The sequence below is a fragment of the Cherax quadricarinatus genome, chromosome 7, assembly GCF_038502225.1.
Source record: "Cherax quadricarinatus isolate ZL_2023a chromosome 7, ASM3850222v1, whole genome shotgun sequence".
Lineage (NCBI taxonomy): Eukaryota > Metazoa > Arthropoda > Malacostraca > Decapoda > Parastacidae > Cherax > Cherax quadricarinatus.
The window spans coordinates 56,082,379-56,101,968 of NC_091298.1; the positions used below are offsets into that span (position 1 = coordinate 56,082,379).

At 40.0% G+C, this 19,590-nt stretch overlaps 1 protein-coding gene across 1 annotated transcript in view; it reads left to right on the forward strand.

The window, feature by feature from the left end:
- The window catches only part of LOC128687043 (nephrin), a 308,655-nt gene that overhangs the window by 133,929 nt on the left and 155,136 nt on the right, over nt 1-19,590 (forward strand). The window contains exon 7 of the mRNA XM_070082505.1: nt 5,220-5,364. Within this exon, the coding sequence (XP_069938606.1) occupies nt 5,220-5,364 (145 nt within the window). The remainder of the gene's footprint in view (nt 1-5,219; nt 5,365-19,590) is intronic.

Genomic DNA, 19,590 nt, shown 5'->3' on the forward strand with positions numbered 1-19,590 from the left:
TATTACTGTCAGTGTCACAACTCTTGTTATCTGTGTTATCCATATTATTGCTGTCAGTGTCACAACTCTTGTTATCTGTGTTATCCGTGTTATTACTGTCAGTGTCACAACTCTTGTTATCTGTGTTATCCATATTATTGCTGTCAGTGTCACAACTCTTGTTATCTGTGTTATCCATATTATTGCTGTCAGTGTCACAACTCTTGTTATCTGTGTTATCCATATTATTGCTGTCAGTGTCACAACTCTTGTTATCTGTGTTATCCGTGTTATTGCTGTCAGTGTCACAGCTCTTGTTATCTGTGTTATCCGTGTTATTGCTGTCAGTGTCACAACTCTTGTTGTCTGTGTTATCCGTGTTGCAGACAGACAGTAGACGTTTTTTCACATGACTTTAATTCTGGCAGCGTTGTTGGTCGTGGTCGTTATTAAGGAATAACCTTAAGGTCTATAATATATTGTTCGCTCGTGTAGGTATCTCTCATACATGTGTCTCGTAAATCTCTCATTCATGTGTCTCGTAAATCTCTCATTCATGTGTCTCGTAAATCTCTCATTCATTTGTCTCGTAAATCTCTCATTCATGTGTCTCGTAAATCTCTCATTCATGTGTCTCGTAAATCTCTCATTCATGTGTCTCGTAAATCTTTCATACATGTGACTCATAAATCTCTCATACATGTGTCTCATAAATCTCTCATACATGTGTCTCATAAATCTCATACATGTCTCATAAATCTCATACATGTCTCATCAATCTGTCATTCATGTGTCATAAATCTCTCAGACATGTGTCTCATAAATCTCATACATGTCTCATAAATCTCTCATACATGTCTCATCAATCTGTCATTCATGTGTCATAAATCTCTCATACATGTGTCTCATAAATCTCTCATGCATGTCTCATAAATCTCATACATGTGTCTCATAAATCTCTCATACATGTCTCATCAATCTGTCATTCATGTGTCATAAATCTCTCATACATGTGTCTCATAAATCTCTCATGCATGTCTCATAAATCTCATACATGTGTCTCATAAATCTCTCATACATGTCTCATCAATCTGTCATTCATGTGTCATAAATCTCTCATACATGTGTCTCATAAATCTCTCATGCATGTCTCATAAATCTCATACATGTGTCTCATAAATCTTTCATACATGTGTCTCACAAATCTCTCATGTGTCTCAAATCTCTCATACATGTCTCATAAATCTCTCATTCATGTGTCTCATAAATCTCATACATGTTTCTCATAAATCTCATACATGTGTCTCATAAACGGTATGGTAACAGGGCTACGGTAAGAGGTGGTACAGTAAGAGGTGGTACAGTAAGAGGGGGTACATTAAGAGGGGGTACAGTAACACGTAGAACAATAAGATGGGGTACAGTAAGAGGGGTACAGTAAGAGGGGGTACAGTAACACGTAGAACAGAAAGATGAGTTGCGGTAAGAAGGGGTACAGTAAGAGGTGGTACAGTAAGAGGGGGGTACAGTAAGAGGTACTACAGTAAGAGGGGGTACAGTAACAGGTGGTACAGAAAGAGGTGGTACAGTAAGAGGGGGTACAGTAACAGGTGGTACAGTAACAGGTGGTACAGTAACAGGTGGTACAGTAAGAGGGGGTACAGTAACAGGTGGTACAGTAACAGGTGGTACAGTAGCAGGTGGTACAGTAACAGGTGGTACAGTAACAGGTGGTACAGTAACAGGTGGTACAGTAAGAGGGGGTACAGTAACAGGTGGTACAGTAACAGGTGGTACAGTAGCAGGTGGTACAGTAACAGGTGGTACAGTAACAGGTGGTACAGTAAGAGGGGGTACAGTAACAGGTGGTACAGTAACAGGTGGTACAGTAACAGGTGGTACAGTAACAGGTGGTGCAGTAACAGGTGGTACAGTAACAGGTGGTACAGTAACAGGTGGTACAGTAACAGGTGGTACAGTAAGATGTGGTACAGAAACAGGTGGTACAGTAACAGGTGGTACAGTAAGATGTGGTACAGTAACAGGTGGTACAGTAACAGGTGATACAGTAACAGGTGGTACAGTAAGAGGTGGTACAGTAAGAGTTGGTACAGTAAGAGGTGGTACAGTAAGAGGGGGTACAGTAACAGGTGGTACAGTAACAGGTGGTACAGTAACAGGTGGTACAGTAAGATGTGGTACAGCAACAGGTGGTACAGTAACAGGTGGTACAGTAAGATGTGGTACAGTAACAGGTGGTACAGTAACAGGTGGTACAGTAACAGGTGGTACAGTAACAGGTGGTACAGTAACAGGTGGTACAGTAACAGGTGGTACAGTAACAGGTGGTACAGTAACAGGTGGTACAGTAACAGGTGGTACAGTAACAGGTGGTACAGTAACAGGTGGTACAGTAAGATGTGGTACAGTAACAGGTAGTACAGTAACAGGTGGTACAGTAAGATGTGGTACAGTAACAGGTGGTACAGTAACAGGTGGTACAGTAACAGGTGGTACAGTAACAGGTGGTACAGTAACAGGTGGTACAGTAAGATGTGGTACAGTAACAGGTGGTACAGTAACAGGTGGTACAGTAACAGGTGGTACAGTAAGAGGGGGTACAGTAACAGGTGGTACAGTAACAGGTGGTACAGTAACAGGTGGTACAGTAACAGGTGGTACAGTAACAGGTGGTACAGTAACAGGTGGTACAGTAACAGGTGGTACAGTAACAGGTGGTACAGTAACAGGTGGTACAGTAAGATGTGGTACAGTAACAGGTGGTACAGTAACAGGTGGTACAGTAAGATGTGGTACAGTAACAGGTGGTACAGTAACAGGTGGTACAGTAACAGGTGGTACAGTAACAGGTGGTACAGTAACAGGTGGTACAGTAACAGGTGGTACAGTAACAGGTGGTACAGTAACAGGTGGTACAGTAAGATGTGGTACAGTAACAGGTGGTACAGTAACAGGTGGTACAGTAACAGGTGGTACAGTAACAGGTGGTACAGTAACAGGTGGTACAGTAACAGGTGGTACAGTAACAGGTGGTACAGTAACAGGTGGTACAGTAACAGGTGGTACAGTAACAGGTGGTACAGTAAGAGGGGGTACAGTAACAGGTGGTACAGTAACAGGTGGTACAGTAACAGGTGGTACAGTAACAGGTGGTACAGTAACAGGTGGTACAGTAACAGGTGGTACAGTAACAGGTGGTACAGTAACAGGTGGTACAGTAACAGGTGGTACAGTAACAGGTGGTACAGTAAGATGTGGTACAGTAACAGGTGGTACAGTAACAGGTGGTACAGTAAGATGTGGTACAGTAACAGGTGGTACAGTAACAGGTGGTACAGTAACAGGTGGTACAGTAACAGGTGGTACAGTAACAGGTGGTACAGTAACAGGTGGTACAGTAACAGGTGGTACAGTAACAGGTGGTACAGTAAGATGTGGTACAGTAACAGGTGGTACAGTAACAGGTGGTACAGTAACAGGTGGTACAGTAACAGGTGGTACAGTAACAGGTGGTACAGTAACAGGTGGTACAGTAACAGGTGGTACAGTAAGATGTGGTACAGTAACAGGTGGTACAGTAACAGGTGGTACAGTAACAGGTGGTACAGTAACAGGTGGTACAGTAACAGGTGGTACAGTAACAGGTGGTACAGTAACAGGTGGTACAGTAAGATGTGGTACAGTAACAGGTGGTACAGTAACAGGTGGTACAGTAACAGGTGGTACAGTAACAGGTGGTACAGTAACAGGTGGTACAGTAACAGGTGGTACAGTAAGATGTGGTACAGTAACAGGTGGTACTGTAGTGTAGTGATGATTCAGTGTTAATGTAGTGATGATTCTGTGTTAGTGTAGTGATGATACTGTGTTAATACAATGATGATACTGTGTTAATACAGTGATGATACTGTGTTAATACAGTGATGATACTGTGTTAATACAATGATGATACTGTGTTAATACAATGATGATACTGTGTTAATACAATGATGATACTGTGTTAATACAGTGATGATACTGTGTTAATGTAGTGATGATACTGTGTTAATGTAGTGATGATTCTGTGTTAGTGTAGTGATGATTCTGTGTTAATGTAGTGATGATACTGTGTTAATGTAGTGATGATACTGTGTTAATGTAGTGATGATACTGTGTTAATGTAGTGATGATACTGTGTTAATGTAGTGATGATACTGTGTTAATGTAGTGATGATACTGTGTTAATGTAGTGATGATACTGTGTTAATGTAGTGATGATACTGTGTTAATGTAGTGATGATACTGTGTTAATGTAGTGATGATACTGTGTTAATGTAGTGATGATATTGTGTTAATGTAGTGATGATACTGTGTTAATGTAGTGATGATATTGTGTTAGTGTAGTGATGATTCTGTGTTAATGTAGTGATGATACTGTGTTAATGTAGTGATGATTCTGTGTTAATGTAGTGATGATACTGTGTTAATGTAGTGATGATACTGTGTTAATGTAGTGATGATACTGTGTTAATGTAGTGATGATTCTGTGTTAGTGTAGTGATGATACTGTGTTAATGTAGTGATGATACTGTGTTAATGTAGTGATGATTTTGTGTTAATGTAGTGATGATACTGTGTTAATGTAGTGATGATTCTGTGTTAGTGTAGTGATGATTCTGTGTTAATGTAGTGATGATTCTGTGTTAATGTAGTGATGATTCTGTGTTAGTGTAGTGATGATTCTGTGTTAATGTAGTGATGATACAGTCAACGATGATAGTCACTGATGATATAGTCACTGAGTGCCTCACATCAACACATCAGAAGCTTGCAGTGTTCAGAATATATATATATATATATATATATATATATATATATATATATATATATATATATATACTAGATTATTAGAAAACAGTTTGATGGATTAGTAAATTTATTATATTGCAATAAATTGCAGATGTAGTTAATTACAGACTCTTCAAGAGGAATGAAGGCTCTTAATCAAAGGAGTTAGAGCTAGCTTTTCCATTATTAAATTAACCTTATTAACTCTCATTCACCACACTCTGTACAGCCCCTGCAGCTTTAGCGCTTACCAAGAATAGTAATAAAAATTCTTGAATCTGAATCTATATCTTCAGATATTCTTTTATCATTGGTGAATATGAGGAGGTAGTGGGTGAAGGTGAGTGTTGTTTGTGTCATTCATACTCAGTAATTATTTTCATTGTGGGCAGACGGAGCACGGGGTGAACACTAGCACGTCACAGGTGACGGTCACTGCGTCACGGAGTCATCACGGTCAGCGTCTGACGTGTACGTCCATCAACCCACTCTTCCCGGCCCAGCCACTCACAGACTCCATTCTTCTTAACGTTACATGTGAGTGCTAACACCCGTATCTTAATTATATATATATATATATATATATATATATATATATATATATATATATATATATATATATATATATATATATATATGCAAAACAACCACTGTGAAAGAGTAGTGAAATTCCAAGCGCTTTCTTGACTACTCACATTGTCAAGGAACTATGAAAGTAATACATCAAAGGAAGGCAATAAAAGGGCTTAGACCACACCTCACAGTCAACTCCCACAGGTGTTTCTTTGTTGTGGGAGTTGACTGTGAGGTGTGGTCTAAGCCCTTTTATTGCCTTCCTTTGATGTATTACTTTCATAGTTCCTTGACAATGTGAGTAGTCACGAAAGCGCTTGGAATTTCACTACTCTTTCACAGTGGTTGTTTTGAATAATTTAAAATCACCTGTTTACTGTGATTTTATTGCATATATATATATATATATATATATATATATATATATATATATATATATATATATATATATATATATATATATATATATATATATATATATATATCAAGGAATTCGCAAGAGCAGGCGAAATATACACAAACACTGTATATTTCGCTGTATATTTCGCCTGCTCTTGCGAATTCCTTGCATTGTTAATATCTCTAGTAAGGCTGATGCATGCAGGGGATGAGATGAAAAGCTGTAAGCCTTCTCCTTGAAAGCTGGCTGCCTTGGATCAAAGTCTAGCGCAAGCTGGACTCCAAGGTATTGGTCCAGTGTGGGTAGATTGGTAAAGCACTGCGTACCTTGTTCCAAGGTTCGTAGGTTCAAGTCTTCTTCAGCCAGAGATTAGTGTTTGTATATATATATATATATATATATATATATATATATATATATATATATATATATATATATATATATATATATATATATATGTCGTGCCGAATAGGCAGAACTTGCGATCTTGGCTTAAATAGCAACGTTCATCTTGCCATATAGGACAAGTGAAAATTTGTGTATGCAATAATTTCGCCAAAATCATTCTGAACCTAACCAAAAAAATATATTTTACTGTGTTTGTTTAGTATTAAATTATTGTAAACAAATCTAAAATATATTTAGTTAGGTTAGGCTAAAATAAATTGCTCTTGTTATAATAAGGTTAGGTAAGTTTTCTAAGACTCTTTTGGTGCAAAATTAAAAAAAAATTACATTAACATTAATGAAAAATATATATCTTTATACGTATAAGAGAAAATTTCAGAAAGGACTTAATTTTAAATGAGTTCTTGCTAATTGACCAGTTTTACATATTCGGCACGACATATATATATATATATATATATATATATATATATATATATATATATATATATATATATATATATATATATATATATATGTGTGTGTGTATTTTTTTTTTCCAACAAGTCGGCCGTCTTCCACCGAGGCAGGGTGACCCAAAAAAGAAAAAATCCCCAAAAAGAAAATACTTTCATCATCATTCAACACTTTCACCACACTCGCACACTATCACTGTTTTTGCAGAGGTGCTCAGAATACAACAGTTTAGAAGCATACACATATAAAGATACACAACATATCCCTCCAAACTGCCAATATCCCAAACCCCTCCTTTAAAGTGCAGGCATTGTACTTCCCATTTCCAGGACTCAAGTCCGACTATATGAAAAGAACCGGTTTCCCTGAATCCCTTCACTAAATATTACCCTGCTCACACTCCAACAGATCGTCAGGATATATATATATATATATATATATATATATATATATATATATATATATATATATATATATATATATATATATATATATATATATATTATCACACTGGCCGATTCCCACCAAGCCAGGGTGGCCCGAAAAAGAAAAACTTTCACCATCATTCACTCCATCACTGTCTTGCCAGAAGGGTGCTTTACACTACAGTTTTTAAACTGCAACATTAACACCCCTCCTTCAGAGTGCAGGCACTTTACTTCCCATCTCCAGGACTCAAGTCCGGCCTGCCGGTTTCCCTGAACCCCTTCATAAATGTTACTTTGCTCACACTCCAACAGCACGTCAAGTATTAAAAACCATTCGTCTCCATTCACTCCTATCAAACACGCTCACGCACGCCTGCTGGAAGTCCAAGCCCCTCGCACACAAAACCTCCTTTACCCCCTCCCTCCAACCTTTCCTAGGCCGACCCCTACCCCGCCTTCCTTCCACTACAGACTGATACACTCTTGAAGTCATTCTGTTTCGCTCCATTCTCTCTACATGTCCGAACCACCTCAACAACCCTTCCTCAGCCCTCTGGACAACAGTTTTGGTAATCCCGCACCTCCTCCTAACTTCCAAACTACGATTTGTAGATGAATGGTTCAGAGAACCGACATGTTGATAAATTAGACACATGTGCAACTCTTGGGTATCTTTATTGAGGAAACGTTTCGCCACACAGTGGCTTCATCAGTCCATACAAAGGAGAATCTTGAAGAACAGGAGGAGAATGAGGTAATCAGTCCCTCAACCTTGAGTCGATGTGGTCAGTCCATCAATCTTGAATAGAATACGGCATAGGTCGTGCCCAAGAATTAGGCAAGCGAAGAATTCCCAAGTATTAAGATCCCAAGAAGTTGCAGTGTCTGACAGGTTTGTAGATGAATGGTTCAGAGAACCGACATCTACAAACCTGTCAGACACTGCAACTTCTTGGGATCTTAATACTTGGGAATTCTTCGCTTGCCTAATTCTTGGGCACGACCTACTTCAACATTGAACAAATGTTACACGACCTATGACTTCTGCACCTCTCCTGCCAACGGTTTATAAGCTCCTTCTCAGCACGTATGCCGTATTCTATTCAAGATTGATGGACTGACCACATCGACTCAAGGTTGAGGGACTGATTACCTCATTCTCCTCCTGTTCTTCAAGATTCTCCTTTGTATGGACTGATGAAGCCACTGTGTGGCGAAACGTTTCCTCAATAAAGATACCCAAGAGTTGCACATGTGTCTAATTTATCAACATGTCGGTTCTCTGAACCATTCATCTACAAACCTGTCAGACACTGCAACTTCTTGGGATCTTAATACTTGGGAATTCTTCGCTTGCCTAATTCTTGGGCACGACCTACTTCAACATTGAACAAATGTTACACGACCTATGACTTCTGCACCTCTCCTGCCAACGGTTTATAAGCTCCTTCTCAGCACGTATGCCGTATTCTATTCAAGATTGATGGACTGACCACATCGACTCAAGGTTGAGGGACTGATTACCTCATTCTCCTCCTGTTCTTCAAGATTCTCCTTTGTATGGACTGATGAAGCCACTGTGTGGCGAAACGTTTCCTCAATAAAGATACCCAAGAGTTGCACATGTGTCTAATTTATCAACATGTCGGTTCTCTGAACCATTCATCTACAAACCTGTCAGACACTGCAACTTCTTGGGATCTTAATACTTGGGAATTCTTCGCTTGCCTAATTCTTGGGCACGACCTACTTCAACATTGAACAAATGTTACACGACCTATGACTTCTGCACCTCTCCTGCCAACGGTTTATAAGCTCCTTCTCAGCACGTATGCCGTATTCTATTCAAGATTGATGGACTGACCACATCGACTCAAGGTTGAGGGACTGATTACCTCATTCTCCTCCTGTTCTTCAAGATTCTCCTTTGTATGGACTGATGAAGCCACTGTGTGGCGAAACGTTTCCTCAATAAAGATACCCAAGAGTTGCACATGTGTCTAATTTATCAACATGTCGGTTCTCTGAACCATTCATCTACAAACCTGTCAGACACTGCAACTTCTTGGGATCTTAATACTTGGGAATTCTTCGCTTGCCTAATTCTTGGGCACGACCTACTTCAACATTGAACAAATGTTACACGACCTATGACTTCTGCACCTCTCCTGCCAACGGTTTATAAGCTCCTTCTCAGCACGTATGCCGTATTCTATTCAAGATTGATGGACTGACCACATCGACTCAAGGTTGAGGGACTGATTACCTCATTCTCCTCCTGTTCTTCAAGATTCTCCTTTGTATGGACTGATGAAGCCACTGTGTGGCGAAACGTTTCCTCAATAAAGATACCCAAGAGTTGCACATGTGTCTAATTTATCAACATGTCGGTTCTCTGAACCATTCATCTACAAACCTGTCAGACACTGCAACTTCTTGGGATCTTAATACTTGGGAATTCTTCGCTTGCCTAATTCTTGGGCACGACCTACTTCAACATTGAACAAATGTTACACGACCTATGACTTCTGCACCTCTCCTGCCAACGGTTTATAAGCTCCTTCTCAGCACGTATGCCGTATTCTATTCAAGATTGATGGACTGACCACATCGACTCAAGGTTGAGGGACTGATTACCTCATTCTCCTCCTGTTCTTCAAGATTCTCCTTTGTATGGACTGATGAAGCCACTGTGTGGCGAAACGTTTCCTCAATAAAGATACCCAAGAGTTGCACATGTGTCTAATTTATCAACATGTCGGTTCTCTGAACCATTCATCTACAAACCTGTCAGACACTGCAACTTCTTGGGATCTTAATACTTGGGAATTCTTCGCTTGCCTAATTCTTGGGCACGACCTACTTCAACATTGAACAAATGTTACACGACCTATGACTTCTGCACCTCTCCTGCCAACGGTTTATAAGCTCCTTCTCAGCACGTATGCCGTATTCTATTCAAGATTGATGGACTGACCACATCGACTCAAGGTTGAGGGACTGATTACCTCATTCTCCTCCTGTTCTTCAAGATTCTCCTTTGTATGGACTGATGAAGCCACTGTGTGGCGAAACGTTTCCTCAATAAAGATACCCAAGAGTTGCACATGTGTCTAATTTATCAACATGTCGGTTCTCTGAACCATTCATCTACAAACCTGTCAGACACTGCAACTTCTTGGGATCTTAATACTTGGGAATTCTTCGCTTGCCTAATTCTTGGGCACGACCTACTTCAACATTGAACAAATGTTACACGACCTATGACTTCTGCACCTCTCCTGCCAACGGTTTATAAGCTCCTTCTCAGCACGTATGCCGTATTCTATTCAAGATTGATGGACTGACCACATCGACTCAAGGTTGAGGGACTGATTACCTCATTCTCCTCCTGTTCTTCAAGATTCTCCTTTGTATGGACTGATGAAGCCACTGTGTGGCGAAACGTTTCCTCAATAAAGATACCCAAGAGTTGCACATGTGTCTAATTTATCAACATGTCGGTTCTCTGAACCATTCATCTACAAACCTGTCAGACACTGCAACTTCTTGGGATCTTAATACTTGGGAATTCTTCGCTTGCCTAATTCTTGGGCACGACCTACTTCAACATTGAACAAATGTTACACGACCTATGACTTCTGCACCTCTCCTGCCAACGGTTTATAAGCTCCTTCTCAGCACGTATGCCGTATTCTATTCAAGATTGATGGACTGACCACATCGACTCAAGGTTGAGGGACTGATTACCTCATTCTCCTCCTGTTCTTCAAGATTCTCCTTTGTATGGACTGATGAAGCCACTGTGTGGCGAAACGTTTCCTCAATAAAGATACCCAAGAGTTGCACATGTGTCTAATTTATCAACATGTCGGTTCTCTGAACCATTCATCTACAAACCTGTCAGACACTGCAACTTCTTGGGATCTTAATACTTGGGAATTCTTCGCTTGCCTAATTCTTGGGCACGACCTACTTCAACATTGAACAAATGTTACACGACCTATGACTTCTGCACCTCTCCTGCCAACGGTTTATAAGCTCCTTCTCAGCACGTATGCCGTATTCTATTCAAGATTGATGGACTGACCACATCGACTCAAGGTTGAGGGACTGATTACCTCATTCTCCTCCTGTTCTTCAAGATTCTCCTTTGTATGGACTGATGAAGCCACTGTGTGGCGAAACGTTTCCTCAATAAAGATACCCAAGAGTTGCACATGTGTCTAATTTTCCAAACTACGAATTCTCTGCATTATATTCACACCACACATTGCCCTCAGACATGACATCTCCACTGCCTCCAGCCTTCTCCTCGCTGCAACATTCATCACCCATGCTTCACACCCATATAAGAGTGTTGGTAAAACTATACTCTCATACATTCCCCTCTTTGCCTCCAAGGACAAAGTTCTTTGTCTCCACAGACTCCTAAGTGCACCACTCACCCTTTTCTCCTCATCAATTCTATGATTCACCTCATCCTTCATAGACCCATCCCCTGACACGTCCACTCCCAAATATCTGAATACATTCACTTCCTCCATACTCTCTCCCTCCAATCTGATATCCAATCTTTCATCACCTAATATTTTTGTTATCCTCATAACCTTACTCTTTCCTGTATTCACTTTTAATTTTCTTCTTTTGCACACCCTACCAAATTCATCCACCAATCTCTGCAACTTCTCTTCAGAATCTCCCAAGAGCACAGTGTCATCAGCAAAGAGCAACTGTGACAACTCCCACTTTATGTGTGATTCTTTATCTTTTAACTCCACGCCTCTTGTCAAGACCCTAGCATTTACTTCTCTTACAACCCCATCTATAAATATATTAAACAACCACGGTGACATCACACATCCTTGTCTAAGGCCTACTTTTACTGTGAAATAATTTCCGTCTTTCCTATGTACTCTAACTTGAGCCTCACTATCCTCGTAAAAACTCTTCACTGCTTTCAGTAACCTACCTCCTACACCATACACCTGCAACATCTGCCACATTGCCCCCCTATCCACCCTGTCATACGCCTTTTCCAAATCCATAAATGCCACAAAGACCTCTTTAGCCTTATCTAAATACTGTTCACTTATATGTTTCACTGTAAACACCTGGTCCACACACCCCCTCCCTTTCCTAAAGCCTCCTTGTTCATCTGCTATCCTATTCTCAGTCTTACTTTTAATTCTTTCAATAATAACTCTACCATACACTTTACCAGGTATACTCAACAGACTTATCCCCCTATAATTTTTGCACTCTCTTTTGTCCCCTTTGCCTTTATACAAAGGAACTATGGATGCTCTCTGCCAATCCCTAGGTACCTTACCCTCTTCCATACATTTATTAAATAATTGCACCAACCACTCCAAAACTATATCCCCACCTGCTTTTAACATTTCTATCTTTATCCCATTAATCCCGGCTGCCTTACCCCCTTTCATTTTACCTACTGCCTCACGAACTTCCCCCACACTCACAACTGGCTCTTCCTCACTCCTACAAGATGTTATTCCTCCTTGCCCTATACACGAAATCACAGCTTCCCTATCTTCATCAACATTTAACAATTCCTCAAAATATTCCCTCCATCTTCCCAATACCTCTAACTCTCCATTTAATAACTCTCCTCTCCTATTTTTAACTGACAAATCCATTTGTTCTCTAGGCTTCCTTAACTTGTTAATCTCACTCCAAAACTTTTTCTTATTTTCAACAAAATTTGTTGATAACATCTCACCCACTCTCTCATTTGCTCTCTTTTTACATTGCTTCACCACTCTCTTAACCTCTTTCTTTTTCTCCATATACTCTTCCCTCCTTGCATCACTTCTACTTTGTAAAAACTTCTCATATGCTAACTTTTTCTCCCTTACTACTCTCTTTACATCATCATTCCACCAATCGCTCCTCTTCCCTCCCGCACCCACTTTCCTGTAACCACAAACTTCTGCTGAACACTCTAACACTACATTTTTAAACCTACCCCATACCTCTTCGACCCCATTGCCTATGCTCTCATTAGCCCATCTATCCTCCAATAGCTGTTTATATCTTACCCTAACTGCCTCCTCTTTTAGTTTATAAACCTTCACCTCTCTCTTCCCTGATGCTTCTATTCTCCTTGTATCCCATCTACCTTTTACTCTCAGTGTAGCTACAACTAGAAAGTGATCTGATATATCTGTGGCCCCTCTATAAACATGTACATCCTGAAGTCTACTCAACAGTCTTTTATCCACCAATACATAATCCAACAAACTACTGTCATTTCGCCCTACATCATATCTTGTATACTTATTTATCATCTTTTTCTTAAAATATGTATTACCTATAACTAAACCCCTTTCTATACAAAGTTCAATCAAAGGGCTCCCATTATCATTTACACCTGGCACCCCAAACTTACCTACCACACCCTCTCTAAAAGTTTCTCCTACTTTAGCATTCAGGTCCCCTACCACAATTACTCTCTCACTTGGTTCAAAGGCTCCTATACATTCACTTAACATCTCCCAAAATCTCTCTCTCTCCTCTGCATTCCTCTCTTTTCCAGGTGCATACACGCTTATTATCACCCACTTCTCGCATCCAACCTTTACTTTAATCCACATAATTCTTGCATTTACATATTCATATTCTCTTTTCTCCTTCCATAACTGATCATTCAACATTACTGCTACCCCTTCCTTTGCTCTAACTGTCTCAGATACTCCAGATTTAATCCCATTTATTTCCCCCCACCGAAACTCCCCTACCCCCTTCAGCTTTGTTTCGCTTAGGGCCAGGACATACAACTTCTTTTCATTCATAACATCAGCAATCATCTGTTTCTTGTCATCTGCATTACATCCACGCACATTCAAGCGTCCCAGTTTTATAAAGTTTTTCTTCTTCTCTTTTTTAGTAAATGTCTACAGGAGAAGGGGTTACTAGCCCATTGCTCCCGGCATTTTAGTCGCCTCATACGTCACGCATGGCTTACGGATGAAAGATTCTTTTCCACTTCCCCATGGACAATAGAAGAAATAAAGAAGAACAAGAGCTATGTAGAAAAAGGAGAAAAACCTAGATGTATGTATATATATATATATATATATATATATATATATATATATATATATATATATATATATATATATATATATATATGCATGTGCATGTCTGTGAAGTGTGACCAAAGTGTAAGTAGGAGTAACAAGATATCCCTGTTATCTAGCGTGTTTATGAGACAGAAAAAGACACCAGCAATCCTACCATCATGCAAAACAGTTACAGGTTTCTGTTTCACAGTCATCTGGCAGGACGGTAGTACTTCCCTGGGTGGTTGCTGTCTATCAACCTACTACCTATATATATATATATACATATATACATATATACATATATACATATATACATATATATATATATATATATATACATATATATATATACATATATATATGTCGTGCCGAATATGTAAAACTGGTCAATTAGGAGGAACTCGTTTAAAATTAAGTCCGTTCTGAAATTTTCTCTTATACGTTTAAAGATATATTTTTTTCATTAATATTAATGTAAAAATTTTTAATTTTGCACCAAAAGAATCTTAGAAAACTTACCTAACCTTATTATAACAAGAGCAATTTATTTCAGCCTAACCCAACTAAATATATTTTAAATACGTTTACAATAATTTAGTACTAAACAAACACAATCAAATATATTTTTTTTCGTTAGGTTCAGAATGATTTTGGCGAAATTATTACATACACAAATTTTCACTTGTCGTATATGGCAAGATGAGCGTTGCTATTTAAGCCAAGATCGCAAGTTCTGCCTATTCGGCACGACATATATATATATATATATATATATATATATATATATATATATATATATATATATATATATATATATATATAACAAGATCACAGTAAACAAGTGATATCACAATATGCAAACTAAAACCATTTTGAAAAAAATGAGAATTTCTTTTCTAAGCACTTGCCTGATTTCACAGCTCCTTGATAATGTGAGAGATCACGAAAGCTCTTGAAATTTCACTGTCTTTCACATTGGTTGTTTTTCATATATATATATATATATATATATATATATATATATATATATATATATATATATATATATATATATATATATATATATATATATATATATATATATATGCATGTATATTATGTTCACCCAAGTGGGAACTTCAGTGTTTAATATTTTAATAGCAGCGTTTTATCCTTTGACAGTAAGTTTGACCAGAAATTAAAAATTAACCTTTTTTCTAAGTGATGATGGTGGTGGCGACCAGAGCAAATTTTAAACAAAAGTCTCTTCCGTCGGTCTGTTTCTCTGATTACTAGTTTGGCGCTGGGAAATTCATATTCAGATGGTTGTATATGTTGCGGACAATATTAGGGTCGTTGTTATATGGTTGTCTCTCTGGCGGGCACCTCTGTGTTCACTGATCCTCGTGTTCAAGGGTTTTAACATTTTTTCACTGTTTCCATAAGGTATCATGTAGATGCTTGCTGTGGTGTTACTTAGGTTAGGTTTGTCAGGAAACTGGACAAGTGTTTCCTGACGCGGGTTTTAGTCATATGATGACTTGTCACTGGAGATTTTGGTCATCTGACCGAGGCCTTCCGCCGGCTTACTGGTCCACCTCTTTAAAAATTATGGTTATGATTATAATCCTTAGGAATTCGTGGTGTTGCTGGATGCTATTTTTTTTTTTTTGACTGGGTAATTTATTGTGTTGGAGGCTATGGTAGCAACTCTGATGTTGACACTGTCAACATCACAAGTATTGCATGTTTTGTTGACATCTGTAGAACCATGCATCTGTGTTGGACATGTTTGACATAGTGTAGTATCTTCTCCGCTTAGGTCACATGTGAGGTCATGGAGAAAGACAGGTTACACGTGAGGTCAGGAAATTGTGAGAACATGTCTAGTTGAGGTCAGGTATTGGTTAGTATAGTGGGAGGGGGTGAGGTGACAACTCTCTTATGTTTTTTTTTTAATAATGATGGACAGTGTTGGTAGTATGTGCTGCCATGTACATGTGACGTGTGTTTCTCAGTTACTTCATATGTGACGTGTGTTTCACCATGACCACATTTATGACGTGTGTTTCTCCATGACCACATATGTGACGTGTGTTTTTCCATGACTTCATATGTGACGTGTTTCACCATGACCACATATGTGACATGTTTCACCATGAAAACATATGTGACGTGTGTTTCTCCATGATCTCATATGTGACGTGTTTTACCATGACCACATATGTGACATGTTTCACCATGACCAAACATGTGACGTGTGTTTCTCCATGACCTCATGTGACGTGTGTTTCTCCATGACCTCGTAAGTGACGTGTGTTTCTCCTAGACCTCATATGTGACGTGTGTTTCTCCTAGACCTCATATGTGACGTGTTTGTCCATGACCTCAAATGTGACGTGTGTTTCTCCATAACCACATATGTAACGTATGTTTCTCCATGACCTCAAATGTGACGTGTGTTTCTCCATGACCTCATATGTGACGTGTTTCTCCATGACCTCATATGTGACGTGTGTTTCTCCTAGACCTCGTATGTGACGTGTTTCTCCATGACCTCAAATGTGACGTGTGCTTCTCCATAACCACATATGTAACGTGCGTTTCTCTATGACCTCAAATGTGAGGTGTGTTTCTCCATGAACACGTATGTGACGTGTGGTTCACATTCTCACCTGGTGGTTCTTGTTTGCCCTTTAAGACGAGTATTTGCTTATTACTGTATACCTGATAAAACCCAGTCTGGGCAAAACGTTGTATTAAGAGGATTCTCTGCTACCATCTCTTCATTTCCTGTTAGTAATCTTACAATTTATTCAACTCTTCTTGGAGAGTCTTATTCTCTAGGCTCGTGTGTCTTCCCAACCTAGTTCTTCCCAGCTTAGTTCTTCCCAGCCTAGTTCTTCTTCCCAGCTTAGTTCTTCCCAGCCTAGTTCTTTCCAGCATAGTTCTTCCCAGCCTAGTCCTTCCCAGCTTAGTTCTTCTTCCTAGCCTAGTTCTTCCCAGCTTAGTTCTTCCCAGCCTAGTTCTTCCCAGCATAGTTCTTCCCAGCTTAGTTCTTCCCATCTAAGTTCTTCTTCTCAGCCTAGTTCTTCTTCCCAGCATAGTTCTTCTCAGCCTAGTTCCCAGCTTAGTTCCCAGCCTAGTTCCTCTTCCCAGCCTAGTTGTTCTTCTCAGCATAGTTCTTCCCAGCCTAGTTCTTCCCAGCTTAGTTCTTCTGCCCAGCCTAGTTCTTATTCCCAGCCTAGTTCTTCCCAGCCTAGTTCTTCTTCCCAGCCTAGTTCTTCCCAACTTAGTTCTTCTTCCCAGCCTAGTTCTTCTCAGCATAGTTCTTCCCAGCCTAGTTCTTCCCAGCTTAGTTCTTCTTCCCAGCCTAGTTCTTCCCAGCATTGTTCTTCCCAGCCTAGTTCTTCTTCCCAGACTAGTTGTTCTTCCCAGACTAGTTGTTGTTCTCAGCCTAGTTGTTCTTCACAGACTACTTGCTCTTCTCAGCCAAGTTGTTTTTCGCATCCTAGTTCTTCCCAGACTAGTTGTTCTTCTCAGCCTAGTTCTTCCCAGACTAGTTGTTCTTCGCAGCCTAGTTGTTCTTCCCAGACTAGTTGTTCTTCCCAGACTAGTTGTTCTTCCCAGACTAGTTGTTCTTCCCAGACTAGTTGTTCTTCCCAGACTAGTTGTTCTTCCCAGACTAGTTGTTCTTCCCAGACTAGTTGTTCTTCCCAGACTAGTTTTTTTTTTCCAGACACAAGGAAAGACTCCCTATCCAAGAAACTGGAAGTTCCTTCTGTCACTCAGACCTGATTACCTCCAATTCCTCAGACATTGTATGACCCCCCTGCGGGTTTAGCGCCTTCCTGACAGGCACATTCTCCCGTCACATGTTCTCCTCCCCCGCCGAGACAATGGCCTTGTCCTAGCGCTTACCCATTTACTTACTGGTCTCACTCGACGGTGTTGAACCTCACCCACGCAGCCTTGACTCAAACCCCACATAGTGCTACGAGAATGTGTGAGCTACTGTGTTTGCTCTCGTGGGTGGGTGTATGTTTTGTCCTCGGTATATTTTTGCTCTTGTGTATTTTTGTTTGTTTGTGTATGTGTGTGTGTGTGTGTGTGTGTGTACATATGCGTATATCTGTGAAGATTTTTTTGTTGTATTATTTATATATATATATATATATATATATATATATATATATATATATATATATATATATATATATATATATATATATATATATATATATATATATATATGCCTTAAAGACAATACATAAAGTTCTTCAATTAACAATGAAAATATAAATTTAACGAAGCTTTTATGTTGAATTATAAAATAATGATTATTTCCTCAATTAAAACTTAATTTAAACAGCTAAAATGTGAAAAACTTTCTTTAAAAACTAATTTAATAATTATCTTAATGTAACTGAGTGACAAGATATATGCAGAGTTAATTACATTAACATCCAGAGTGCTAAGTTAAAAATTGTATTATTTTACCAGCATACACGGAAATACTGAGAAAAAATACACAAGAAGTGTACATGTGTATGTATTGAGGGAAAAATAGAGTAATAGTGTTAAGGGACAGCTGCAGCACCACAGTGTTAGCATACACCAAAAGTTCATAACTTTGTTAGAAATGATCCACAGCTGGTTCACGCCGGCCGCAGCTGGCTTGGCTGGCTCTCACACTGGGCTCAGTTGGCTTGCCTGACTCTCACACTAGGCTCAGTTCACTTGGCTGGCTCTCACACTGGACTCAGCTGGCTTGGCTGGCTCTCACACTGGGCTCAGTTGGCTTGCCTGACTCTCACACTAGGCTCAGTTCACTTGGCTGGCTCTCACACTGGACTCAGCTGGCTTGGCTGGCTCTCACACTGGGCTCAGTTGGCTTGCCTGACTCTCACACTAGGCTCAGTTCACTTGGCTGGCTCTCACACTGGACTCAGCTGGCTTGGCTGGCTCTCACACTGGGCTCAGTTGGCTTGCCTGACTCTCACACTAGGCTCAGTTCACTTGGCTGGCTCTCACACTGGACTCAGCTGGCTTGGCTGGCTCTCACACTGGACTCAGCTGGCTTGGCTGGCTCTCACACTGGGCTCAGCTGGCTTGGCTGGCTCTCACACTGGGCTCAGCTGGCTTGGCTGGCTCTCACACTGGACTCAGCTGGCTTGGCTGGTCCTCACACTGGGCTCATCTGGCTTGGCTGGCTCTCACACTGGGCTCAGTTTGCTTGCCTGACTCTCACACTAGGCTCAGTTCACTTGGCTGGCTCTCACACTGGACTCAGCTGGCTTGGCTGGCTCTCACACTAGGCTCAGCTGGCTTGGCTGGCTCTCACACTGGGCTCATCTGGCTTGGCTGGCTCTCACACTAGGCTCAGTTCACTTGGCTGGCTCTCACACTGGGGTCAGCTGGCTTGGCTGGC